Here is a 27,430-nt window from a genome sequence, read left to right as displayed (position 1 = left end):
TGTCATCACCAAATCTCACCTTCACCTTGTACGACTCATCTATCTCTTTGAACAAAGACTTTATCCCGGTGATATGATTTGAACAACTGCTATCCAGAAACCAAATGTTAGCCGAAGCTATATTGTCATCTTGACAAGCCATAAATAACTTAATCTCTCCATCATCTTCTGCATAATTTGCTTGCTTATCCCTTGCTAATAATCTGCCTTTACAAGCCCATACTTGCAATAGTAACATTGAACATTATTCATGCAGTTTTCTATTTCTTAGCCATCTGCCTTTGTTCATCATATCCAACAGCTCTTCCTCTGCCTCGACTACCTCTACCATGGTAATTCCTCGTGCCACGATAACATCTTCTATATGTTGACTTCCTTTGTTGCTCAAAAGAATCCCCCATCACTTGAAAGGCCTTTTTGTCACTCTTCTCATTTGCCCGATTCAATCTTGCCTCATAAGATTGTAAGGACTTCATGGGTTCATCAAAGGAGTAAGATGCCATGTCTTTTGACTCCATAATAGTTGCAACAACATGATTAATCCTTGGAGTCAAACTCCTCAACACTTTTTCAACAATAGTTTGATCAAAATCTTTTTCTCCATAAGATCTCAGTTGATTAACGACTATGGTTGCTCTTGAAAGATATTTTTGCACTGATTCCTCAATTGTCATTTATGTCTCAAAATCTTGACTAAGAGACTGAAGCTTCACTATGATTACTTTAGAAGAGCCTTGGCATGCCATTTGCAATGTTGTCCAAGCTTTTTTTTGTAGTAGTTGATGCTGCATTTAAAAAAAAATTGACTCATGAATAATCTGCTGAATAAAGAAAAATACTTTGGAGTCCTATTTTCGGTTTTCCCTCAACTTGGCCTTTTAATCATCATCATAATATTTATTCTCAACTAAGTCCCATAAATCTTTAGACCTAAAGAGCATATTCATCTCAATGATTCATAATTCATAACTTTTGCCATTGAAAACAAGAATCGCTGATTAAGTAACACTAAAAAATTGTTGTTTATCGTCAAGAGATATTCGCCCAATAACAATTGAACATTGCTCTAATACCAAAAATGTTGGGAAAGATAACTCAAAGTATCACAAAAACACAAAAATAGGGTTTAAAATTGTAGAGGAAGTGGGAAAATTTTTAAGAGGAATTAAAACAAACAAGTGGACACAAATATGTTGAAATACTCTTGAAAGACTGATACATTTATTCAACTGAAGTCAACCCTTTATATAGGTTGTACAAAGCAACAAACTATACTATAAATAGAAAAAAAAATATCTGCCACTAAACCATATCACAACCAACTTAGAAAAATAAGGAAACAAATTAAGTAAATGTTGCAACAGTCAAATATTAAAAATCACTTATTCAACCGTGCCAAACTAAGCTTACCTTTGTACTTTGAACTAAGAATTTTTTTCATTGTAAAAGTAAAAGTAAAAGTTGGATTCTCCCAAGCTATTTATTAGTAAATGAAGCATTTCATACAAGTCAGTGTTGTAGGGAAGGGAATCTTATTGCAATACATTAATTCATGAACAATGGTTTCACCATATGGATTTCTCTTTTTTGGTCTTGAGAAATTCAGCCAATAGAGATTGGCACTTCAAAATTAAGCTACAACGAGCTTTTTCTTATATCAAATGATAATCAATAATCTACATGGTAGGAGAAGGCTACCTTGGGAAGAGTTTTTGTAAGTATATTTGCAAGTTGACTAGTGATAGAGATTTGAGCAACACCCAAAGTTTTGGCCTCTATGTGAATGCAAATAAACTTTTAAGGTGCTTCATTTTACCATGCAAAACTTGGTGTTAATAGTGAGAAGTTACCCCAAGATTGTCAGAGAGATCTTTGAAGAGCAAGAGGGTGGAGTTTGTAACTCTTTTAATAGATTGAGAACTTCTGAGAGAAAGAGTCGATGACTTGTTAACTAGTCGTAGGATTAGTACTAGTAATGATGATATCCCCTTCTTGTAAGTCAATAATACCAAAAGTCTACCAAATAAACAATGATGCATCACAAGTAGAGGTGTCCATGGGTCGGGTTGGGTCGGGTCAAACTAAAATTTTAGGCCCATTTGCTAGGTTTGGGCTCGACTTGACCCGAAAAATGGGCTTAAAATTTTGCTCAAGCCTGGCTCGAATAAAAATGCTAAAACCCGAACCCGGCCCAGCCATATTAAATTTTTATATAATTTAAAAAATATATATAATACATAAAACATACTAAAAACATTAAAATAAATGTTTCCTAACAAATTGAAAATAATTTAAAAATATATATTTATACTTAAATAACATTAAGATAGGTGCAACTTAATAAGCAAATGTCTCTAAAATAGTAACAAAATTAACAATAAAAAAAAGTTATACAATATCCAAACAATAACAGCAAAATGGTAGCAACATAATAAAAAAAACAATAAGAAAGTAGCAACAAAATAGTTAAAAGAAAAGAGCAACAAAATAGTAAAAAAGCAATAGTTTTTTTTTTTTTTTGCATATTCAGGTCGGACTGGGCCGGGCTCGGAACAAAAAAGCTTTACCCGAAGCCCGACCCATTTTTTAAACGGACCTTATTTTGTGCCCAAGTCCATTTTTCGAGTTTATATTTTTACTCAAATCCTCTCACTTTTCAGACAGACCTGACTTGACCCATGAAGAGTTGTAATCACAAAGTAACCTTTTGAACTCGAAACTTGATAACTTGATTGTTGCATTTGAAAATCTAGTGACTTTTCATCTATATAAATCTTGAATAGTTGACTATAAATAATTTGCACTAAAATTTTGAAATTATCCCAGTGTACTTATTAAACATCTAGAAAAAAAATTACTATAAATAAAATATCTCTACAAGTCATTTATATAATTCATATTTGCTGATGTTTTCTAGACAACACATTGATTCTCTTTTATAGGAAAATCAAAATTTGCTCCCATTAATCTTGTTAGAAAGTATATCTTGATCCTTTTAAAGATTTAGAAGTTAGACGTAACCGCTTCTCATTCATATATTTTGAATCTTAGTTTAGTATAGATAATTGTAATAAAATTTTATAATTACCCCAGATATCTTGAACAAAATTTACTAAAATAAAATATTTCTTTCATAAAATTCGGATTTCAATATTGCTTAATCCACTAAAAATTAGATTTGGCAATACTTTTAACCACATAGGGCTCGAGAAAGGATTATATGAAATAGGGGTGCCACGTCATCTTGTATCAATTTTCAATTATTTAATGACATTTCAGTAAATTTTTTCATGTTATTGATACATAATTTTAATAAATTTTTTTACCTTGAACCCCGAACTCAAACTTAAATCCCGAACCTTGAACTCCAAATCCGAAATATTGAACTCTAAACCTAACTTTTTGATTCAAGGTTCAAGATTCGAAATTTTTTTAATATCTTTACAATTGATCAAAATAATTGCATTAAAATTTTGAAAAAAAAATTCACGTAATCTTTTAATTGAAAGATCAAAACCTTAATATTCAGTCTTCCTCTATTACTTTAGGATTTTTCATTCTTTTTCCCAACATTTCTTTTGTGTTTATTTTATTTATTATTACTTTTTGAAGTCTTTTTTTTTCTATTTTTGTACTTCGAGTAAAAGATTCACACCTTTTTTCCTCGCTGGGTTTTTTTTTATCTTTCATTTTAACCCTGTATTGTATTATTTAATTATGGGCTTTAGCTTAAAATCTGAAAAACATAATTGGGCTTTTATTTAGATTGGGTATTATATAAAATTGTCCATTTAGAGAATAAACAGTTCATATATAGTTTCCTTAAACTCTTAGTCTGATCACGATGATGAGGTTAGTATTGTTTGAACGGTATCGGATCAATTAATCAAATGGTTAAATCGAATATCGGTTTAGAGAAGGATTTTGAATCAGTAAGAATTAGTTGAATCGTTTTTTCTAAAATAATTTATGATTTGTTATTATTTTTATCAAATCGATTGAACTAATTGAATTGGACGAGATGAACCAATAACTTGTTCAGTTCGAGCACCCGTCCAATTCTAAAACATTGGTTTTGGTACTATTCAAATAAGTTCCGACCTGCACAAAAAAGCATACGATTTCGACAGTATGACGAAGGAACCAACTACCATCACGTGGACAGAGTTTATGTTGTGCATCAATCTTTCTCCCCGAGCCATGTTTTGGGCAAGGAAACCAAGTGAAACTAATAACGAAACACCTATAAACGCAGAAATGGATGTAATAACAATGATCAAGTTGAGTCCAAATAATGGATTAACTCTTTTAGAAAGCTTGAGAATATTTAAATGTAATGGTATTTCCACTGCATGTGCTGATGATTAGGACAGTCTTCAATACCCAAACCCAGGTTAGTTTAGCTTGGGGAAGACTTTTAACATCGCTGAATACTGTAAGTAAAGTCTTTGTCAGACAGCACATGCACATGCACATGGAACATGGGACCATGTGACCTCTTCTCTTAAGCTGGTCGAGAAACAGAGAATCTTATTCTTTGCAATAACTTCTAATTACATAAATCCAGTGCTAACAATCATTGTTTCGGCTTCTACCTGCTTGCACTCATTCTCTCAATTCTCATCTCTACTCCCAACATATTCCTCTTCTCTCTTTTTACTTTACACTTAAGTGAAATCTAAGTAATTATTAAGTATAGCATAAATTACAACCCAAACCATTTAACACTTCCCAAAGTTTCTTCTATGGACTGACTATGAACAAATTATGCACCACATAAGTAGCTACAAATTGAAACCTCCGCCTGATGATTGGATTGAATCATCCGAAAAAGCAAAGGAACAATTAGAAGATCCTCGAGAAACTACTGTTCTAGTAGGAGGTTGTGGTGATTGAGGCTGAGGGGCTGTTGAGGTTCCCTTTGATATGTCCCTTGAGGTCTCAACATGATGAATTTCTTTGAGCATTGCTACAACATCTTTCATCGTTGGACGACCGTCAGCCCGGGCACTGACACACAGGCATGATACAGCCAGTGTTTGTAGCATTTCATGCATAGCAGGGTCAGCCCTCCCTCTAAGCTTTGGATCCAGGATGTCAGATGGGTTCCGCTTGTTTGCTAAATGGTCCCGAACCCACTGAACCAAGTGTGCACCCCCCGGCAATGTTGGGTCCAATGGATGCCTTCCAGTTAGCACCTCTAAGAGGACTACTCCAAAACTGTATACATCACTTTTCTCTGTGATGCGTTGCATTGTTGCATGTTCTGAGAGTAGCCATGAAAGATTAGAACCATTAACGATTTATATGAATGAATTAAGAATAACAAGTTGATTGAACCCTGATTAGGACAAAGGAAATAATACCTGGAGCCATGTATCCATAAGAACCTGCTAGGTGTGGTCTTGGACTTAATTTGGAAAATTTATCATCTTCATTGCTTTTAATAACACGAGCTAACCCAAAGTCAGCAAGGAAAGGCTCATAGCCAGCACCTAATAAGACATTCATAGCTTTCACATCCCCATGCAAGATTGCAGGCACACAGTCATGGTGCAAGTATGCAAGGGCATGTGCCACACCCAGCACAACATCATATCTAGCTTCCCATTCTGCCCCTCCTTTGCCAGCACCATGAAGGAGTGAACTCAAGCTTCCATTTGGAAGATAATTGTAAAACAGCAGTTTCAGATTCCTGTTTGAACCCCAACCAAGAAGCCGAACAATGTTTCTGTGCCTGATTGAGCCAAGCGTCTCAATCTCAGAAGTGAATGCACCAGACTCTTCTGATGACCACATCTTCTTAACTGCTAAGGTTTCACCATTTGGAATTATTACCCTGTATACGACCCCAGAGCTCCCAGTGCCAATCACATTAGCTGAAGTTAAATTGTGGACGATATCATCAATTGATAAGTCGAGCTTCTGGTACAGGGTCACTTCCCAATTATCATCCTCCATGAGGCCATTGTTAGCAAACCGGGCACGAACTAACATGTAGATAGCCAGTAGTACAAGAACTGCACTGCCACTTATAAGGATAGACATAGCTAGCTTCACAGCTGGCCTAACATGCCTTGAATGTTCAATATCAGCTGAAGTTACAACACCATTTGAAATATAGAGGTCTTTGTTTGACTCAAGGTCACTCAATGGGAGCTTTCGGAAAAATGGGGAATTTGGAAGTTCACCAGAGAAGTCATTGAAGGAGACATTGAGAGAGACAAGGTTTTGTAGGCTTGCGAGGTTATCTAACTTACCAGAGAATTTGTTGTGAGAGAGGTCAAGTACTGCTAGCTTAGTAAGACCAGAGAACTCAGAGGGAATTTCACCGGAAAACTGGTTGCAGCTAAGATTAAGAGAAATTTCAAGTGCTGGAATCTGGCCTAGTTCCTTTGGAATTTCACCAAAGAAACCATTGTCACCCAGGTTCAACAATTGGAGCTTACTGCAGGCCAATATCTCAGATGGAATCCTTCCAGAAAGTTGATTCCTTCCCAAATTAAGCTTGGTCAATTGAGTTAAGGACCCAATACCATGAGTCAAAGGACCTATAAGCCTGTTGTCTGAAATATCCATGTATTGTAGGCTAGTAGGCAGAGAATCTGGCAAAGAACCTGTAATCCCATTTGAATGGAGGTCAAGAAATTCAAGGTTTTGAATTCCATTTATTGATGGAGGAATTCCTCCAACAAGGCGATTGTTGCTTAAGTCAACGAAATTCAAGCCCTTCAACTTCCCTATCTCTGATGGAATTGTTCCTGCAAGTTTATTGTCATTCAAACGTAACCTGTACAGATTGGTGCAGTTTCCTATATCTGGCGGAATAAAACCAGATAAATCATTGGAAAGTAGCAGTAATTTGGTGAGATTTCTCAAAACAAAAATCTCTTTTGGGATTGAACCAAATAGGCTATTGTAGGATAGATCAATTGCCTCAAGATCCTGGCACTGAGAAAGACTATCTGGAATATTTCCAGTCAGCTTATTTTGCCAGGCAAAGAATAGAGTCAAGCTCTTAAGGTTGCCAATGAGAACAGGAATCTCACCGGAGATGGCGTTGTTGTCAATTTCCAGATGAGTTAGCTCAATGCAATTTGAAATTTCAGAAGGAATTGTACCTGATAACTGATTAACACTCAATTGAAGCTCTTGAAGCTTCAAAAGTTTTCCAATGCTTCTTGGTATGCTACCTGTCAGATGATTATCAGACAAATCCACCATAGTTAGCTCCGTGCAGCTTCCAAGTTCATCAGGGATACTACCAACTAAGTTATTCTGCCACAATAGCAGACCCTGAAGCTTGCTCAGCTGACCGACTTGACTCGGGATTGGACCGGATATAGAATTTTGATACAGGTAAAGATTTTGCAGCTCACTGCAATTACCAATCTCTTCTGGTATAGGACCTGATATCAAAGATGTATAAATGGCTATGGTTTGAATTCTTTTCAGCATTCCTAATGATGAGGGAAGACTGCCAGAAATGCTAGTTTCAGCGAGGCCTAACATAACCAAGCTGGTGCAGTTCCCTATCTCCCAGGGCAGCTCCCCTTTAAGATTTTTATTTCCACCTGCTCGAAAAACTTGTAGCTTTCTCAAGTCTCCAATGCTCTTTGGAATTTCACCGCTGAGTTGATTGTCATAGAGTGTCAGGTAAACAAGGCTGGAAAGATTTCCTATTCCCGACGGAACTTCACCTTCAAGGAAGTTTGAGTTGAGAGACAATGTTTCCAATTTGCTCAGTCTGCAAATTTCCAGGGGGATTTCACCTGTGAGAGAATTGCCACTGAGGTCAACATAACTTATCTCATACTGATCACCGAGCTCCTTAGGAATTGTTCCTGTGAGATTGGTTGATGAAAGCACAAGGGTCTTCAAGGATTTTAGAGACTGCAAATTAGAAGGCAATGAGCCTTGCAACTCTATTGCTTTCAACCTTATCTCAACTACCTCGCCTTGTGAGTTGCAATGAATCCCAAACCATCTGCATGGAGTAGCATCTAATGAACTCCACGATTTGAGTGCATCTCCGCTGCTGTTTAAGCTGTTCTTCCATGTTAAAAGAGCCTGCCCCTGCTCATCAATCGAGTAGCAACGATAGAACAAAAGTGTGTTTATTGAGAGAAGTAAGGTGAAGGAGAAGATATTGGAGGAAAGCAGGAGATTCCTTGGTGTTGCAGGCATTGCTTAGAGAAGAGAACAGGTGATCTGTTTTGGGATTGAAGAGGGTTGAACCCCATGTTTTGTTTATAGAACAAATGCAGAAGATCTGGATCCAAGTGCACTTTCTTTTTCTAATATTATAATAGGTCTAGATGTAGTTTTTAAACAAGAGATGGTGATGCATTGCAGATGGATTTCTTATTCTTTTATTTCTTTCTTTCAGTCTTTATGTTAATTGATTTTATTTCTTTCTTTCAGTCTTTATGTTAATCTGTCAATTAAAAGGAAAGGTTATTCTGATATTCTTCCCATTCTGTACCTTTTAACATACTTTGTTTTTAAGCCTTAATTTTTTACTACAATTAACTATCAGAAAGAACCCCAAAGCACCTCTAGTATGTCAATAAACCATGGAATTTATGTGCCAATCCAAGCAAGGTGGTCCATCAAATTTATGTGGTCACAGTTGACTACCAAGCCATGTGTTTGTTTCCTGTATAGTTTTCAGTTGCTTTTCTCTGATTTAACCAGCATAAGCACACATAATTTTGTTTGATACAAACCCTTTTTCCCCCTTGCAGTAATGTTTGGAGCATATGGCCATCTTAAATGCCAACTATTTTGATTTGTGTTAAAATTCTGATATCTTTTATTACTTTTTTTTCCTGCAGAGTTAAGCTAAGTGGGGGATGTTTAGTAAGTGTAAAAAGGCATTTTGGTTCGTTTATAGCACATTACAATAGTGAACATCACATGGAAGTAAGGGAATCAAGCAATAAATTTATATTTGTTTAAACACCAAAACTGGACAAATTGTCGGATAGTCTTTGCTATAAAGAATATATATATATATATATATATATGAAATGGAGCTTGGCCTTGAATTGAAGGGACAACCACATACCAGCTTGACAATTCTTAATTGTTATTTTATTCACTATCATCATAATCAAATTTGGCCCACTGATTAAAAAACAAAAACAATACTCAATAATTAAAATCTTTCAAGATAAACAATACTAAATCAATAACAATTATGGGCTTGAGTTTCTTGAGAAAATGGGGTGAAATTTTTATTCATATATAGTGAAATTGCTAAATATGCAGAATCATAAAACAGTGCTATTTTTGCTCTGCTCCACCTCCATCTATTGACGATACCTACCCTTTAATTTGACCATAAATTCTTACCCACTAGTATATACCAGCAAACCCAAAGTACCAATGCACATTTCTTGTAAGATTGTCAGATATTCACCACTAGATAGTGGACCCTATAAGGTTCACTTGTAATATATATAACACCAATGTCCAATACTTAAATATTTGAAACTTGTTTTTTCACAATCTCTAGCCAAGAGTTGATAGATACATGACATGTTAATCCAAGGAGACCCCCCAAAAAAAGTGGAAAGGAAAAGATGTATGAAAGCCAGAAAACAATGAAAAGAATAAAACTAAAGGGAAACAAAGCGTTAAAAGAAGAGACAAAGGGCACTCAGTTTAAACAGAGATGAAATAAAAACCATATAACAATCTAAATGGTCCCTCTTTGTCCAATTTCTACCTTTTGTTGTTCACTTTTTCTTAGTGAAACTCAACTTGGAAAACCTTTTGGTGTAAGGAAATAAAAAGGTTATGTTTGTAATATTATATTATGTTTGTGTTATAACATGAATGGGGGGGCATCATCTCTCCTTTCTTTTTTCATCTTCTGCAACAATGTTAGGTAACTTTTTCAAGTTCTGAATCAGTTGATCCACATTTAACATATACCTATAAATGTAAAAAGCTTGAAAGTAGTGGATCTTGATTGCAATTTTAGGGCTATACTTGTCATCTTAATTAATTACTCTTTATTTTTTTAATTTCCTTTTTAAATTAAAACAAAAACAAATCAAGAAGATGATTACAAATGGATCTATCTCTCATCACATGAACTTTATGTCTCATGTATTTATTAATTATTGAAGTTGTTTAAGCATCACAAAGATGAGCAAATGGAATCAAATTAAGCTAGTAGGCAACAAACGGTCACATGATGTGATCTTAGATTGCTGGTTTTCCTAATGGCAACTGTATAAGATTAGCTGAACAACAACAGACCTCTATTATACTTTTTTTTTTTTTTTTGTTCTCTGGTTTAAAATATATAGAGAGATTAGATAGAAGTTATATATTTTTGTTTTTGAGTTTAATTTGTTTAATCCACATTGTACCATATCAAACAACTTTGGTTCGTGGTGCATATCTTAATTAGTTTTTTGCTTGGCGTTGTTGGCATGAGACTAGCACATGAGAGGAGACATGTAATACATGAAGATGAAGATGGGCAAATGCATTCTTTATACATATATATATAGATGGAAATGATAGTAAAGAGGTGGAGGTACATGCTTGAAAGTCATGTAAGATTATAAATGGTGGAGACGGGGAAATGTTTCAATAGTTATGGAACACAATGAAATGAAGTTAACACAATAACCCCCTCCCCCCACCTCTATACTAGAGCACAACAATCTATGCACATGATGTCCACTCCACATTATCAAGGCCTAGCTAAGCTTACCTACCTCTCTTATTTATATTTATATTTGTAATTGGGATGTTTTCAGCAGTGGACCCTGAACAAATGCATGATGGAGTCGACTCCATTCCTTTTTACATTTTGTACATAGCATTAGCACCTCCTCTCCTCTTGCAGGGACTACCCAAATAATACAACAATCTTTTACTCAAAACTCAAACAAATGCCAATATACCATCCACTATTTCAATTGCTAGTGTTCCCCAAGCCTTCTAGGCTTTTCTAGCCGGCTGTAATGAATTTTTAAGTTTAATTCTCTCTCTTTTTTTGTTTTTCTCTTATCATTTCTAGTAAATATTCAATGTTGAAAACTTTGTTATACCAAATTTATTCCTAGTGTCATCAATTAGTGTCAGTTTATTTGTTTATATATATTATTGAAGATTTTCTGATATTCGATAGTCACATTGAACTCCAATTAAATCCAGAATCGAGTTAGGTCGAATCTTAAATGAGAAATAAACTCTCCCAATATTATTTTCTCTACATTCAAGACTAAATCTAAAACCTTATTTAAAGGATAACGAGCTTCTTACCACTCGTATTCTTTATAGTTTTGTAGTCTATAGTTTTTATTAATTTATTTTTGCTTTTACTTTTGCTCAATATATGCATTAAAGTTCAGCAATATGAACACTTTGTTGGCTTTCCCCATTGTCTTTTGTGATTTATGTGACAATTTCTTTTGTTCCTTGCTTTAATTTTTGGTTAATGGAGAAGGCGATCCATAGCCTTACGTTAGTGGTTATATTATACTAGTTAGAAAACAAAAAGCTACGTGTCATGCATTTAGAAGGTCGCATCATTGTCCCCTAATCACAGTATTGCCGCCCTAATCTTTCCCTAATTTCAGGATTTGGGTTCCCTACATATCCTTTATTTATTTCTTTATGATGTTACGAGCTTGACAATTATGGGTTTAAGTGAGAGAAAGCTTTTAAGCTCCGGTCAAAAATTCTGTGCTGACTGCTGATGGTTAAATCTTTGTTCTTTACTATACATAGTTTATGATATGATTTAAACGAACATGATATATAAAGACGTGGTGCTCATATAATCCTTTTTTAGATTTTGCTTACTAGTTCAAATACCCTATTTGCATCTCATTTCCTTATCTAAAAACTTAATAATTTGTTGAACATTTCAATTTCAGACCAGGAGTAAGGAGTTTCTGTTAAAATATTACTTAGTCAAGAAAAAAAAGAAGGGGAAATTGATGCTGATATTGCTTCTTGTGCGAGACATCACTACTTCACTTTCCAGTCACTTCTTCATGTTTAAAACTATCCAAGCAAGCCAGAGAACAGAAAATCTTATGGCAAACAAATCAAAATCCCATTTACACAGCCCTTTCTTATCTGGTAAATTTCACTCTCTTGAATGATGGGTTAAGGTTGAAAACATAAACACAAAAGGTAATGAAATGAAATGAGTTATACATGGAAAGGAATGATGGAGAATAGTAGCTCATTGTTCTTTTCTCCCAATTTTCCAAATTAAAAAACATACCCCTAATGATTGCTAGATAATATCCCATCATATGAACTGATAATATTTATTTATTTTCCAGAATGTGACATAGAAGCTACTTACACATCCATCCCATCTCCCCCTAGTCGGTTTCAGCTGTGATATTTGAGAAGCTTGAAAATCCCAAGATACTAGAATCAGATACAGCCAACACACATTTAATGCCAGATCTACTTCAGACTTGTATCCAGATCCATGCTCACAAAAGGATGGAAGCACACATGGTCATGGATCATAGGACATTGCCAATTTGCTTCCATCAGCCAACATAAAAACACAGTACCCTATCAATCAACTAGTGCATATAATACTATAGCCTCATCTTTCACCCTTCAATACTTTTAGCTTTAGCTCTTCAACTTTGAAAGAAAAATGAACTATCTATGGTTATATAAAACAACCACAACTCTAGTCACTTAGACTTGGCTCAGGGATACCAAATTGGTATAAATATATATATATACATGAGTAGAAAAGCCTAAACATATTGCAGACCAAAATAGACAGGAATCAAAACAATGAGTCGTGTTGTTATTAGATTGAAATTTGGTGTTAACTCGTTCCAAAAAAATTAGACACATCTAAAGGTACACTCTTCGAACTTTTTCTTTCAGGAAAATACCGGTAACAACAATAATGTGAACATGGAAGCAATAAAGCTATGTACCTAAGACCATTAAAGTCGCAACTATCAGAGATGTATACAAGGAAAAAACAAAGTCAAAGTAAACCAGGTCACCTCCCAAAACATCTCAACACTGAAGAGGTAAGAGCAGAGGTGAGAAATTTGAGCCCAGCAGACCCACCAGGGAAGTAAGAAACAGCATAGTATGCAAGTGCAAGGACCTAGAATTTTCATGGAAACAGAAAAGAAATTGATATCAAACCAGAAGATTGAACTGCCCGCTAAGTTAATTAATTATATATCAGCTGATCATTTGACAAACCTAACCTAACAAGCTTAAGGTAAAAAAAAAAAAAAGACATGATAAGAATAACAGACTACTACGGGATCCTTAGAATAGCGAAAATGACACAAGTAAAAGAACCAGTATACCTGAACAACAGAAAAAAGCACAGAAAGAATGTAGCTATGAAGCACCATGGAAACATACATGGTGCCCACCATACTTCCAATAAATCCTATTGTAAAAGGAAGCCTCTGCAGATATGGTGTGAAAATCCAAAATTAAAAACCAAAATGGTAAAAGATTTAGAAACAAAATATCCAAATATAGCATATATGTACCTCTTTCGATGACATGTGGGCCAACTGATTCTTTGGGCCTCTGAGAGCAAAGAATGATCCAATGATAAAGCCACATCCAAGGGTAAAGCAAATTGCAAATTTTTGGGGCATGAGCACCATGACTGGAAGAAACATGGTAAAAGCAATAAAAACAAAAAAGACCCCAGCTGCCAGAAATAAACCAAAGTAGATGAATGCTTTTCCTGAAGGGACACTACTTGTGGCAGATTGGAGATTCCCAGGGAGATCTCTCACCCCTTTTGAAACACTGGAACACCAGGAACCAAACCAAAAAAAATTGCATTAACAGAGGAATATGAACTTATGAGCTATGCTATGTACCAATCCATTTTTATTTTAATTTAACAGGAAATGAGCTTTTAATTAAATATGAAAAAGTAATTGCTCTTTCACAACTACAGTTAATACAAAATTGGAAATATGCCAACTTATGGTAAAAGCAGCAGGTTGCTAGCATTTACATTTGGATACTAATTTCAGTGATTGTGTTGCAGTGGGGGTAATAAGGAGGAATATTACATTCTGGAGATAAATAGAAAGACAAGGAATCTACAAGTACCAGCAATTGAATTATCCTCAACTACAAGCAAAACAAGGCACCAAATAGTTCACTATTTTACTCCAGGTAGCAAACATATCAATGACCAATAGTCAAACAGGTCTTCGCTTTGGTAGAGACGCATTAAGTTCACCATTTGAACACCAGACCACAGCACTGCGAAGGACAGCCCTAAACAGCATACACGAATAACCAAGATACAACAGTTGATTTAATGATTGAACTCAGTTAACTCACAAAAGAACTGCTTCTATTGTTAGTCACATCGTTTTCAACTCATAAACTGGCAATATATACTAGATCTATATTAATCTTACTATCTACTTGTTGCTCAAACCAACCCAATTAACATTAAGTAGATACATGCTCTGATAAACACTTGGTCCTATAACATAATGGAAAATAAAACTCGATCTCAAGGTTTTTATCAACTGAAAGACCTAATAATACTGTATTATTTCTTGTCCACCCATCCATCCTCCTTTTATTCTAAAACCAACAAAAGCCACAATGCCATTTTTGACAGGATAACACTCATCAGAACAGAGGAAATCCAAGCCAAGGCTTGCACATATGCTATACGAGTTCACTTCCTTTTAGGCAAAGTGATGACTGTTGACAAAATCAAACAAAGATCTTCAAACTTAATTAAATTGGCCAGATGCATACAAATCAAAATGAATGATCATGTATCCCACTCCAATTCACCAACAACATAAACTCCACCAAGATAATGCAAAGTCAAACTTCCCATATTTTGAATAATACTTAGATCCATGATCCTAAAATCAAATTGGCGAAAAAGTAAAAATAACCATGACATAACAGTCAGTTTCACTAACAGGTTTTTTTTTTTAACTACATCCCACAAAATAAAACACCAATGATCCAAATCCCATTCTCCTAGGCCACAAAAACAAATAAACACAATGATCGATTTGCGATGTCAAAAAAAGAAGAAGCCCCATATTTAATTCAACCAAACTAAACCTAAGAACACATAAAATTTGATGGCTCATATTTACAGATAAAAAGAAAAGGGGGGGATGATGAAAACTTACACATTGAAGGTACCAGTGACAGTATCATTGGCGGACCTCGCAGCAGACTCAAGATCAAACCCAAACACAGTTGTAGTTCCCTCTTCTGCTTCTTTTGAAGCAGCATATGAGTTCCAATCTGATAAAAGAGATGACCCTTCTTTTCCCCGCTCCTCCTCATTCCCACTACTGCCGCCTGAGAACCAAGCTCGCATTTTTTTTTTTAATTTTTGGTTTTTGTTTCTTGAAAAGAAAAAAGCTCTAAAGATTCAGCCTTTCAGTTGGGTTCCTTTTTGGATGAGTTAAGGGCTGGGAACTGTGAGGTTGCTGTATGAGAATAAACCGTCCCACGAGACAGAGCTTAGTAAGGAAGGAAACTCGGTGCTTTTGGTTCCTTATTTCTGGTTTGACAAGTTAACGGTGTCGTTTTAATGTCAAAGATTTTATTTTATTTTATTTATAAATTACCGCTTATTACAACGGTATTAACGGTTGAAAAATTAAGTAAATAAAATTAATTTATAAAATCTATACATTTTTATCTTCATTTTAAAACATTTTATGTTATTTTAACAAATTCAAGGTCACTTTGCACATTAAAAAATAGAAATAACTTTTTCTATTAAATATAAAATATAAAATATCATAAATAAATAAAAGTAGTTCATAAATGGAATAGACTTACAAAAATAAATGTGGAGTTCTTGAAAGGATAATATAGTTTTAAAATAAATAAAATAAAATAAGATTATGATAGAAGTTTTTTAATATTAACATTTTCAGAAAGGAAAAGGTGGATTCATCATTTATCACTTTTCAATGTATTGAAAATAATGTAAGTAATCCTATGCCAATTGAGTTAAGGCATGAACATTCATGCCAATACAGGAGGACATGGATTCGAATGTGCTGAAGCATATTATCCTTCTATTTATGAGTTAGGGATGGACTCAGAACCCATAATGAGATTGTTCAAAAAAGTAAATAATAATAATGTAAGTGCTTTTGTTTTTCAGTTTACTCTACCACTTCTGCTAGTACTGTACAATAAGAAAATATTATCATCTCAAAGATTAAAAATAAGCTCCCGCGGCTGCAGTTGCTGAGAAAATTTTGAATCTGATATTATAAGTGATGCAGTAATGTATGGCTTACAATGTCTCGTTTACGTCATTTCTTCTACTACTGGCTATTTAGAGAAGAAAAAAAATAGTTTCTCACACAACAACCTTTATAATATCTTCAGAAGCTGGACCTCAAAGATCAAAGGTTCTTTGGCATGAGATAAGAGGCTACGCCGAGGACCAAACTGCAATCAAACACAACAACAAATGTAACAAAACCGGTTTGCCTAAAATTAATGCTTTACTAAACAAAAGAATCACGGTTGAAACCTCATCAGGAATCGATTTCAAGTTTTCATTGATGTATCCCACGGAAGGAGGTATCAATGCTCTTCTCTTTCCTGAAAAGAGAAAGTACAGAACAAACAAGTGCAAATGGTGGTCAGGAAATTTGGCTCAAGTGTTGTTAAGTACAAAGACTAGCAACAATATTCGCCTCAACCAAGTTGCCGAAATCCATGCCCAATTATCAATGCATGTATGCACAAGACAAGATTATGGCTTTTCTGTCCGTTTTTTCCTTGTATTATTGTAGTGGCAGTAGGCAATTATAATGATCAAGAATCCAGGTACCTCCAACCTTCATGCCTGTCAAAACATCCTTCAAGCCCTTTATAATCTGTCAGATGAAGAATCCTGGATGTAAATTAAAATGGCGGTCTCGTAGGTTCTACTTTTGATGAGTATTTGCAGAATGATTGGAAATTATCTTGCTCAAGTGAAAGAATGTAGTTGGCAACAACATAGTGATGATGCTATGGTATCGACATTAACGGAAACAGGAACACACCTGGTTCTCATCCAAAGGAAGGGTGACAGGAGAGCTTTCTCCACTGAATTGATCCACAGTGCTGTTAAGTTTCCCACAGAACAGAGGCAGGTCAGATTGGACCAAACATTATGTGTTTCAACTATTGAAGTCGTGAATTGATAAAAGAAACTCCACATTAGTTAAGTTCAGGATTTTTGTGATTTCAAGTTTTCAACCTGTGAACAAAATATCCATTTGATCGTCGGCAGACATAGTTTACTTGTACATAGTCTCCGTCACGAGCTTCCCGTCCCTCCCCTTCAATAATTTCTAGAAAGAAAAAGCTAGGTAATTAAGTATGAACTTTATTAGAAAAACTTGAGCATTTCACTCATAATTCTTGTTTATCTGATAAGAACTACACTTTCGTGAAAGATTTGGTGTTCCATCATACCTTGAATTCTCACCCCACCGGAAAGCTTCAATGTCCTGAACACCTCAAAGTTCAACTCCAAAGTAACAATCTTCGGTGAGAACCGATGAAAATCACCAAATTGCAGAATAAAAATAATGGAATGGCTAGAAAGATAATAACCAACACATACAACAATTTACCGAATCACTTCAGGTTCATTCATATCTTGCATCGGGGCAGCAAAAAGAGGATAAATACACAATGATATGGGACTGAACCCCATAAGCTGCAAAAACACCCTCCTAGGCAAACTTTTTACTGATACAGAAGGGTGCCGGCTATGCGAGCCCTTAATCGTAACATCCTTGTGCTGTCTGTCCATAATATTACAGGCTCAGGTGCTTAGCATTCTAGCAAAAGTAATATGACCATGATGGGAAATGCTACTGAAGGAACACAAATGCATATAACAAACATACCTCCATTAAATGAAATAAGCATACACAATGTAAAGGTAAAAGTAGTCAGATTAACTCAAAAACTATGCAAATTATCCCCTGTATATTAGATTAATGAGCAAACTAGTCCTTTCTATTAAAATTTGATACAATTGACTAACAAAATGCCACACTATGCTATCATATTTGAAGGATTTCTGATGAGAAACGTAAAGGGTAGTTTTGCAAGTCTTTGATTTCTGATTAGAATCCACCACCATTGATCTGATTTTCAAAGTAGGTAAAATTGACTAAGATTTAGAATCGTGAAGAGAAAACAAGAATGCTTTCTCTACCAGAAAATATAAGATAGAGAAGTAAAGAACTGAAAAGAAAAAAACAGTACCTTGGTGGGAAGTTAAAAGAACAGGGCAACTGTTGTAAGGTCTGAAATGGAAGAACTTGTAATTGCAGGTGCATGTCTCGTAAACAAATGAATGCTGTTTTTCAAAGGATGTAATACCGGATGAGGCAACTCCATATGCCACGCCACCATAGTTAATAAGGAAAAAGACTTAAAAGGGCTTGCAATTGCCTGTGAACTGTCTCAACAACCTTTTTAATTCCACAGCCAATGGCCTTTTGCCACGTCAAAATGTGTTCACTCTTTTTTCCTATATTTTTCTATTTCTTTTTTAAGTTAGTATGAGTCTGTCTGACCCAGTAAAAGTGCCCAATTTTTTGGTTCACTTAATTTGTATCAATTTTCTAAATGCAAAGAATCTTTTATGGTTTAATTCTCCCTCCAGTCCCTCTACTCTTCAAGCTTTTAAAATTTACTTCCTCTACTTTTATTTTATTTTCTACTTTATTTAATTTGAAAACTAAAACTCAATTAATAAACTATTAATAGATTTTTGTTAAATTTAAATATTTAATAATTTATCATGATTTAAAAATTAAAGTTGAATTTATAACACATTCAAATATAATAGAAGCTCAACTTTAAATTGAAATTAAGTGGAATTAAGTTTTAAGTCACTAGGTAAAGGGATTAAAGGCAAAATTAGATCATATTTTATTAAAATTTAACACAAAAGCAAACCATTGTCAAGAATTTTTTTCTTCAAGTTAAATTGCGAAGAAAATATTTAAATATTTTTTTACTCTTTTGAAATTCAAATTTTAGTTTCTATTTTTTTGAGATATTGAGTCATTATACTCTTTTTATTTAAAAATATTGATCTCGTTAAAGTTAACAATATCAAAACTAAAATATTTTTAGTCCTCAACATTTACGGTCTTTTTTGATTCAGTCCTCACATTTAAAAAGTATATAAAATTTAATAATTATTTTTATATATTTTAAATAAAAACATAAATATTTATATTTATATTTTAAATTAAATTTATATTTTAAAAAATAAAAATAAAAATAAATTCTTTAAAATTCAAAAAATAAAAATAAAAATGATTTGAAAAATATAAACAAAAATTTCAATATTAAATATTATCAAAATCCGATTGAACTTGCCAGTCAAATGGGGAATTGATTAGGTTAGCGGTTAAATGAGAGGTAAAAAATCGATTGACCCATGAACTGGTCCGGACTAGTTGAACTAGGGATGTAAATGAAACACTATTGTTTGGAAGCTACTTGAGTTCGAGTAAAAAAATTGAATTTGATTCGGAAATTATCGAGCTGAGCTCAAGCTCGGGCAACTTAAGCTATCGGTCAAGCCCAATTCTAGCTTAATAATACTTATTTCGAACGGCTTGTAAGCCTTATCGAGCTTTTCATATTTTTATATTATTAAAATTACATTGAATTTTAGAATTTTTATAATTTAAAAATAATTTTTAAATACCTTTATAAGATAAAGATTAAATTGACAAAAAATATAAGCATTAAAAAATTATTTTATCTTTAATATTGTTAACTTTAAAAAAAAAAATTAAAATTTTTAAATAAAAATAAAACCCCAATATCTCAAAATTAAATTTTAAATTTTAAAATATTAGAGAAAATTTTCACATATTTAAACCTACATAGTGAGAGAGAGAGAGAGAATAGAAAAAGTAAAACCCAAACGACATCCCTCCAAAATTATTTGATAAAAATAGCAAAACAGAAGGATCTAGAACGAACTCTTCTTCCTATAAAGTCTCGTTACAGGGGATTTCAAAAATCCCCCAACTTTAACCTAACCATTCGCTTCTGCTTCTGATATTTCTTTAGGTTGTGTTTGGTATCGTCATTTTAGATTTATCATCAATGGCGGAGACTGAAACGTTTGCCTTTCAAGCTGAGATCAATCAGCTTCTCAGCTTGATTATCAACACTTTCTACAGTAACAAGGAGATCTTTCTTCGTGAACTCATCAGCAATTCTTCCGATGTAAGCTTCTGGTTTTTTTGAGTACTTCTTTCTGCATTTTTTATGTATGATTTAACTAGTTTATGATTCTTTTTTTTATGTGAAAGATCTTGTTCATTAATTTAAATACAGAAATTGTGAGCTCTTTTTTATGCTTGTTTAATATTTGTGTGTTATTTTTGTTAATTAAAGTTTTTTTTTTTGCTTTTAGCTATATTCTTATTTGTCATGTTCTGTTTTTGGAATATAAATCTCTGTTTTATGAAATGAATACTGCTTGCTGTTAGTATGACATTGCAGTCTTTTATGGCCTGCAAGAGAGTGAAGTAACTTCTTATTAGTCATGAAGAGAGTCAAATAACTTAATAATCTTATTTTCTATGTTGCGTGGTTGGAATTAAAATCTTTGTTTTATGAAACTCAATGAAATTTGAGTCTTTCTGGTTTGTATGACGGAAATGATTTCTTATTTTATCATGTTTTGTGATTGGAATAAAAAACCTCTGTTTTATGAAACTCGATGAATCCTACTTGCTGTTAGTATGGCATTTGGGTTTGTATGACTATAAGAGATTGAAATGAGAATGTATAACAAATGGAAATGAGCGAAATAATTTCTTATTTATGTTTTGTAATGAAGATCTCTGTTTTATGGAACTCAATGAGTTCTACTTGATGTTAGTATCATATTTGAGTCTTATTTAGTTTGTATGACATGATGGTAATGAATGGGATTTGACTTCGTATTGGTTTTTAATTGTTTTAATATTGTAAATGTGCTTGTAGGCCTTAGACAAGATCAGATTTGAGTCTTTGACAGACAAGAGCAAGCTTGATGCTCAGCCAGAGTTGTTCATTCATATTGTGCCAGACAAGACTAATAACACCCTATCAATCATTGATAGTGGTGTTGGCATGACCAAGGCTGGTAAGTGATTTGTAATTTATTGATTACTTGTATATTTATTGGTGTATTGTTGTCTTTCAAGTAAAAAGAGGTGGTTAATGTGAATGCTCGTCTGGTATTGCAGATTTGGTGAACAATTTGGGTACCATCGCAAGGTCTGGTACCAAGGAGTTCATGGAGGCATTGGCTGCTGGTGCAGATGTTAGTATGATCGGACAATTTGGTGTTGGTTTCTACTCAGCTTATTTGGTTGCTGAGAAAGTTGTTGTTACCACAAAGCACAATGACGATGAGCAGTTTGTGTGGGAGTCTCAAGCTGGGGGGTCGTTCACTGTCACTAGGGATACCACTGGAGAGAGCATTGGTAGAGGTACTAAGATCACTCTTTTCTTGAAAGAGGATCAGCTTGAGTATCTTGAGGAACGACGACTCAAGGATTTGATTAAGAAACACTCTGAATTCATTAGCTATCCTATTTCTCTTTGGATTGAGAAGACAATTGAGAAAGAGATTTCTGATGATGAGGATGAGGAGGAAAAGAAGGATGAAGAAGGCAAAGTTGAGGATGTTGATGAGGAGAAGGAGAAGGAAGAGAAGAAAAAGAAGAAGATTAAGGAGGTGTCACATGAGTGGTCATTGGTTAACAAGCAGAAGCCCATTTGGATGAGGAAGCCAGAGGAAATTACCAAGGAGGAATATGCTGCTTTCTACAAGAGTCTTACAAATGATTGGGAAGAGCATTTGGCTGTCAAGCACTTTTCAGTTGAGGGGCAGCTTGAGTTCAAGGCTATCCTCTTTGTTCCTAAGAGGGCTCCTTTTGACCTCTTTGACACAAGGAAAAAGCCAAACAACATCAAGCTTTATGTCAGACGTGTCTTTATCATGGACAACTGTGAAGAGCTGATCCCTGAATTCCTTGGCTTTGTGAAGGGTATTGTTGACTCAGAGGACCTTCCTCTCAACATCTCGAGAGAAATGTTGCAGCAAAACAAGATTTTGAAGGTTATACGCAAGAACTTGGTGAAGAAGTGCATCGAGCTCTTCTTTGAAATTGCTGAGAACAAAGAAGATTACAACAAGTTCTATGAGGCTTTCTCGAAGAACCTCAAGCTTGGTATCCATGAGGACTCTCAAAACAGAAACAAGATTGCTGAATTGCTCCGGTATCACTCTACCAAGAGTGGTGATGAGATGACCAGCTTGAAGGACTATGTGACCAGAATGAAGGAGGGTCAGGATGACATCTATTACATCACTGGTGAGAGCAAAAAGGCTGTTGAGAACTCTCCCTTCCTTGAGAAGTTAAAGAAGAAGGGTTATGAGGTTCTCTTCATGGTTGATGCTATCGATGAGTATGCAGTTGGTCAGCTCAAGGAATTTGAGGGCAAAAAGCTTGTGTCTGCAACCAAAGAAGGTTTGAAACTTGACGAGAGCGAAGATGAGAAGAAAAAGAAGGAAGCTTTGAAGGAAAAGTTCGAGGGTCTCTGCAAGGTTATCAAGGATGTATTAGGCGACAAGGTTGAAAAGGTTATAGTATCTGACCGTGTGGTTGATTCTCCTTGCTGTTTGGTCACTGGTGAGTATGGTTGGACTGCCAACATGGAGAGAATCATGAAGGCCCAAGCTTTGAGGGATAACAGTATGGCAGGATACATGTCAAGCAAGAAGACGATGGAGATCAACCCCGAGAATCCCATCATGGAAGAGCTGAGAAAGAGAGCTGATGCTGACAAGAATGACAAGTCTGTGAAGGACCTTGTTCTGCTCCTCTTTGAGACTGCTCTCCTCACCTCTGGCTTCAGCCTTGATGATCCAAACACCTTCGGCAACAGAATTCACAGGATGTTGAAACTTGGGTTGAGCATCGATGAGGATGCTGGTGATGCAGATGCTGATGCTGACATGCCCCCATTGGAGGATGCAGATGGCGAGGGCAGCAAGATGGAGGAAGTTGACTAAAATCTTAACCATTATTTTGATGCCAACATTTACTAGTATGATCTCTATTTTGAACGTTCCCTTAGCTTTTATGGTTTTGCAACCTACAGAGGTTTTGGTTATTTTGTCAAACTCTTAAAATGTAGTTTGTTTTTGGAATATATTATATGGTTCTTTTAGTATTTTGCTAATACTGAACTTTCTGTTCAACACAAAACCTATATGCGCGGAGATCAAAGATCCCACATTTGACGATTCTATGCCAATGGACATTACAAGGATTCTAAATGAAAAGACAACAGCAACTTTATCCAATTAAGTTTTTGTTTCTTGAACACAATGTATTTTAAAGGGTGAAGGTGTAAATTTGTCGTGTGGGGTAAATTTACCACTTGTTTATATGTGATTAAATTTTGCTAGGTATTTGATCTTTAATGATTAACAAACCTAACTAGAAATTATTTTTCAAATATTTTATAAAATATTTTTAAAATAACTAATCAATTTAGAATTCTAAATTAGTGAAGAAATACTTGAATTTTTTAAAAAATATTATTTTATAAAATAACTGTTTTATTCATTTTTGTGCTATATTATTGTTTTTAGTTTTAAAAAAACTATTAAAAGTAATTTTTAATTTGATTTTGTCTTCAAATCATCTTAAATTAAAATTGCAAAATTCAATCAAAACTCAAAACTTTTGTAACAAAATTCAATGAATAAAAGTAAAAATACAAAATTATAGAATTAACTCAAAAATATAATTGTAAATGTTGATCAAAATAAAATATAGTGCACTTAAAAGAAGTCTAACTTGATATATTTTATTAGTTAGAAAAAATTTTATTTAAAAAATTGCATTCCTCAATATTCAGTTCTAATGATGATGTTACTACTTAGTTCAACAAAGTGTACTAATCATCCACAACTAGATGTACCAAAAAACACGCAACTAGAGTCATCATTTAAGATGATAAATGACGACAAGGTTTTTGTTTAGTTTTTGAAAATATTTTTATTTTTATTTCTTTAGAATTTAAATTTGATAAATAAAAATAAAATATTATATTCGAGAGTGGAATTTCATAGAAATTAGAACATGTTAACTTGAAGAAAAACTAGAATCACATGAAAACTAAACATTCTTCACATATTGAGATTCAACCAAAGTTAATAAACCTTGTTAAAGAGCCTGCTTGCTGCAGTGAAATTAATTTTGCATGCTTTTATCCTGTGTTACCATGGGTATTTTCCTTGTCATAGCCTCATTTTGTTATGGATACACTGAAAGCACCACCACCATTTTTGCAATTAAAACACAACGGTGAATTCCCACTGATTTGTTTATTTATCATATTCTAAGCTCTGATTTAAAAATAAAAAACCAAAGGGAGCATCACTTTTTACATTGCAATACCATAGTGAAAAATACAACCTAAATATTTCAGCACGTCTGGAAGTACCAATTATCCAATAACACTGACAAGAAGAAGAAAAAGAAGATGACGATTGTTCAACTGTTGAATTTAGACCCACACTAGGAATTGTTTTTAACCAATAAACCAGAATATCACATACACTCACTCTTGGGGCATTCATATTTGAAACCACCATACTGTCTAGAATGAAACAAGCCGGTCTATGGAAGCTTGAATCGAATTGCTGATCTCAGGTATCATCAACTTGAGAGTGGAAAACAAAGCTTGGGAACGTTGTGGTGATGTCCCTGCTCATGTAAAACAAACAATAACAGTTCAAAGTGAGCACATAAGCTAGCAGCAAGTATTTTATGGTTATTCAGCAGCCAATTGTGTTCCATGATAGTGAGAGTGTGTAGAACTCACTTAAGGTATTGCAGGGTCATATTTTTCAGAAGGGATGGATGTCGCAAAACAAGGCTTCTCCACTCTTCCTTGTCGATCCTCCCGTCATGTTTTGTATCAGCTTCCTCAAAGGTCTGTTGAAAAGCTCCAAAACTTAACATGTAAAAACTAGAAACGAGATAATGAAAATTACAAGAGATATGACTTCAACTAAATCAGATTTAGTGATCACCTTGTCAATTATACTTTCTATAACATCATCTGAAAGGTTCATGCCAGATTCAGCTAGGGTAGCCACTACCATTTGCTTCACCTATATACAATATATATATAATTATAATATGAGCTTACAACAGAACAAATGTAGAATACACAAGATCAAAATAAAAAAGAGTAATACTTACCTCCTGCCTCTCAATAAAACCTTGCTGCTTGAGATCGTATAGTTGAAAAGAGACTGCAAAAGGGTATTAAAGCGAATTATGATGGACAAAGTATACACAGATAGATAATTGAAACTAAAAAGATAGTTTAGACACATCATCTATGCACAAAAGTCCATAATTCCATTTCCATACCGGTCATTTACATCCAACTACTATGTTAACATGATTATGACTTACAGCAAGAGATAACTTAAATATCTAACACATACAATCAATCTTATCGTCAATGGGCGCATTTGGATGGAAGACAGAGAGAGCACGAGCAAATTCTTCGAAACCTAGAATTCCATTATGCTTTGTATCAAACAAGTCAAATACCTGCAGTGAAATCAGAAATATATTGACAGCAACTCAGGCAATATGCTAACAAGCATTATTCTATCAAGGATGGGGACAATATTAATTAACATTAGATAAAAATACCCGATCAGCAAACAAACTCTCCTTTTTGTTTGTTTTGAATAACGCCAATTGGAACTCCTCCTGTCAAATAGTAATATAAATAAAACTTAAATACTACAAAGATGAGATGGAAAGAACCAACTCAAGATGAGAAGTGATCATCAAGCCGAAAAACTTGACAAACATAACAAAAGATATCAATTATATAACAAAATGAGAACTATGAAAAAAAAAAGACCTTGTTGATCAGCCCATCATCTATAACAGCACTGCTTATCTTCTTGAAAAGCTCATAAAGTGCTTCTATTTCACTAACACTAACTGCATGAAGATGAGCAAAATGAAAAATTTCAGTAGAAGGACTCAAAAACTAAAATAACACAGGCAAAGTCTGAACAAATGTTAAATCAAGCAAAAGCATTGATTTTATCACATAAGCAATATAAAAAAAGATTTAAAAAGAAAAGAAAAAATGATAACATACAAACGGTCTCTCTTGCAAGAAGTTCAGGATCAACAAGACCTCTTGATTGCTTGTACAAATCAATATCACAGCATTGCAGCACTGAAGCAAATAAATGCTTCAATCCGTCTATGCACTGCAACATGGTATTCTCTTCACATCAATACACTCCATACCTAGGCAACAGCAAAAGAGACCAGAAATCCCATTCATGTCATTCTTTCCATACACTCGGTCACTCTAAAGGCAAACAACAGGACTAACCTTTTAACCATTTCCTGATTCTGCTGACTGAATACCAAATATTGGAGTCGGAATCTGATAAAGCTGGAGACCTCAAACTCAGTCAAATCAGTATCTGTCTTATAAAATCAAACCATAACCTTAACCTTTTAACCTATTTGAATTTTCTTTTGTCCTAACAGTTTTAAAAGCATTCCATAATTGTTTCCCCTCTCTTATCTTTTGTGCATGGAGGAACACATAAAGAATTAACTCCTCCGTGTCTATTTCTCATACACGGAGATCAACACAATACAATCAGGCAACGCATACAGCAATATTTTTGCTAACATCCATTCTACAAAATTAAGGGTGACCACAAATCACCAATATTTGCTAACATCCATTCCAGCGTTGCAGTATAAAACAGATAATCTAATAAAGAGAAGTGGTTCAAAATCAAATACCCATAAAATCAAACACATCAAAAGGCCCAATTCAAACACAAAATCATCAACTCCATCACAAATTGAACCTGATCAGGATCCAATCTAATCAATTCCACAAAAATACAAAATTCATTTAAAAGAATATACAAACAAACCGAATTGCCAACTTAATAGATCTATTGAAGCGTAGGAAATAATTAAAACTACCTACTTTAATCTCACATAGATTCAAAAAGGTTTCTTTTCAATTATTATCGGGGAACAAACGAATATATGAAAACAAAAATGTTATTACCTTTTGTTAAGAAGAGAGTGCTTAGGGGTAGTATATAAAAGCTATGAAACCGGCGGTGAGTTTAAAGTGAAGGTGGTGATAACGGGGGGTGGAACGGAAGTGGAGATTTCAATAATTTATATGCAGACATGAAAAAACAATAATTTTTTGAATTAATTAATTAAAAATATGACATCATAAATAAAAAAAATTAGTGAATTTCGATGGAACGTGTCACGTGACGCTGATA

At 34.2% G+C, this 27,430-nt stretch overlaps 6 protein-coding genes and 1 long non-coding RNA gene across 11 annotated transcripts; 2 read left to right on the top strand and 5 right to left on the bottom strand.

The window, feature by feature from the left end:
- Positions 1 to 260: 260 nt before the first annotated feature.
- Positions 261 to 674, bottom strand: LOC105786781 (uncharacterized). Its single transcript, XM_012613260.1, has one exon. It carries the CDS (start codon positions 672 to 674, stop codon positions 261 to 263), a length of 414 nt encoding a protein of 137 aa, XP_012468714.1.
- Positions 675 to 4,510: 3,836 nt separating this feature from the next.
- LOC105782281 (leucine-rich repeat receptor-like serine/threonine-protein kinase RGI4) lies at positions 4,511 to 8,187 on the bottom strand. Of its 2 annotated transcripts, XM_052631767.1 has the most exons (3): positions 7,122 to 8,187; positions 5,367 to 6,761; positions 4,511 to 5,266 (listed from the first exon to the last, which is right to left on the bottom strand). In XM_052631767.1, the coding sequence occupies exons 1-3, from the start codon at positions 8,185 to 8,187 to the stop codon at positions 4,785 to 4,787; spliced, it is 2,943 nt and encodes a 980-aa protein (XP_052487727.1). In that variant the 3' UTR covers positions 4,511 to 4,784. The 2 variants fall into 2 exon arrangements, with proteins under 2 accessions (XP_052487727.1, XP_012462380.1); XM_012606926.2 differs by having other exon boundaries at positions 5,367 to 8,187.
- Positions 7,211 to 8,475, top strand: LOC128041379 (uncharacterized). Its single transcript, XR_008196386.1, has 2 exons — positions 7,211 to 7,359; positions 7,456 to 8,475. It is a non-coding gene; the product is annotated as an uncharacterized LOC128041379 (long non-coding RNA).
- A 4,310-nt stretch (positions 8,476 to 12,785) lies between these two features.
- LOC105782288 (protein transport protein SFT2) lies at positions 12,786 to 15,539 on the bottom strand. The gene is made up of 4 exons (XM_012606965.2): positions 15,174 to 15,539; positions 13,533 to 13,800; positions 13,341 to 13,445; positions 12,786 to 13,129 (listed from the first exon to the last, which is right to left on the bottom strand). The coding sequence occupies exons 1-4, from the start codon at positions 15,365 to 15,367 to the stop codon at positions 13,019 to 13,021; spliced, it is 678 nt and encodes a 225-aa protein (XP_012462419.1). The 5' UTR covers positions 15,368 to 15,539; the 3' UTR covers positions 12,786 to 13,018.
- Positions 15,540 to 16,251: 712 nt separating this feature from the next.
- Positions 16,252 to 18,425, bottom strand: LOC105782263 (peptidyl-prolyl cis-trans isomerase FKBP16-1, chloroplastic). Of its 4 annotated transcripts, none has more exons than XM_012606895.2 (8): positions 18,286 to 18,425; positions 17,643 to 17,816; positions 17,482 to 17,516; positions 17,264 to 17,357; positions 17,067 to 17,127; positions 16,850 to 16,895; positions 16,547 to 16,617; positions 16,252 to 16,461 (listed from the first exon to the last, which is right to left on the bottom strand). In XM_012606895.2, exons 1-8 carry the CDS (start codon positions 18,357 to 18,359, stop codon positions 16,384 to 16,386), a joined length of 633 nt encoding a protein of 210 aa, XP_012462349.1. In that variant the 5' UTR covers positions 18,360 to 18,425; the 3' UTR covers positions 16,252 to 16,383. The 4 variants fall into 4 exon arrangements, 3 of the variants coding, with proteins under 3 accessions (XP_012462349.1, XP_052487714.1, XP_012462356.1); XM_052631754.1 differs by having other exon boundaries at positions 17,643 to 18,164; positions 18,286 to 18,422; XM_012606902.2 differs by having other exon boundaries at positions 17,643 to 17,852; positions 18,286 to 18,412.
- Positions 18,426 to 20,019: 1,594 nt separating this feature from the next.
- On the top strand, positions 20,020 to 23,292 carry LOC105782256 (heat shock cognate protein 80). The gene is made up of 3 exons (XM_012606883.2): positions 20,020 to 20,277; positions 21,043 to 21,184; positions 21,288 to 23,292. Exons 1-3 carry the CDS (start codon positions 20,155 to 20,157, stop codon positions 23,120 to 23,122), a joined length of 2,100 nt encoding a protein of 699 aa, XP_012462337.1. The 5' UTR covers positions 20,020 to 20,154; the 3' UTR covers positions 23,123 to 23,292.
- Positions 23,293 to 24,470: 1,178 nt separating this feature from the next.
- Positions 24,471 to 27,350, bottom strand: LOC105782245 (calcineurin B-like protein 3). The gene is made up of 10 exons (XM_012606863.2): positions 27,202 to 27,350; positions 26,500 to 26,562; positions 26,257 to 26,411; positions 26,011 to 26,093; positions 25,794 to 25,853; positions 25,580 to 25,688; positions 25,329 to 25,381; positions 25,157 to 25,237; positions 24,946 to 25,058; positions 24,471 to 24,827 (listed from the first exon to the last, which is right to left on the bottom strand). Exons 3-10 carry the CDS (start codon positions 26,378 to 26,380, stop codon positions 24,770 to 24,772), a joined length of 681 nt encoding a protein of 226 aa, XP_012462317.1. The 5' UTR covers positions 26,381 to 26,411; positions 26,500 to 26,562; positions 27,202 to 27,350; the 3' UTR covers positions 24,471 to 24,769.
- Positions 27,351 to 27,430: the final 80 nt, after the last annotated feature.

Source organism: Gossypium raimondii, chromosome 1 (assembly GCF_025698545.1).
Source record: "Gossypium raimondii isolate GPD5lz chromosome 1, ASM2569854v1, whole genome shotgun sequence".
Taxonomy (NCBI): Eukaryota; Viridiplantae; Streptophyta; class Magnoliopsida; order Malvales; family Malvaceae; genus Gossypium; species Gossypium raimondii.
The sequence above is the reverse complement of the archived record's forward strand: the minus strand, read 5'-3'. Positions and strand labels throughout refer to the sequence as shown.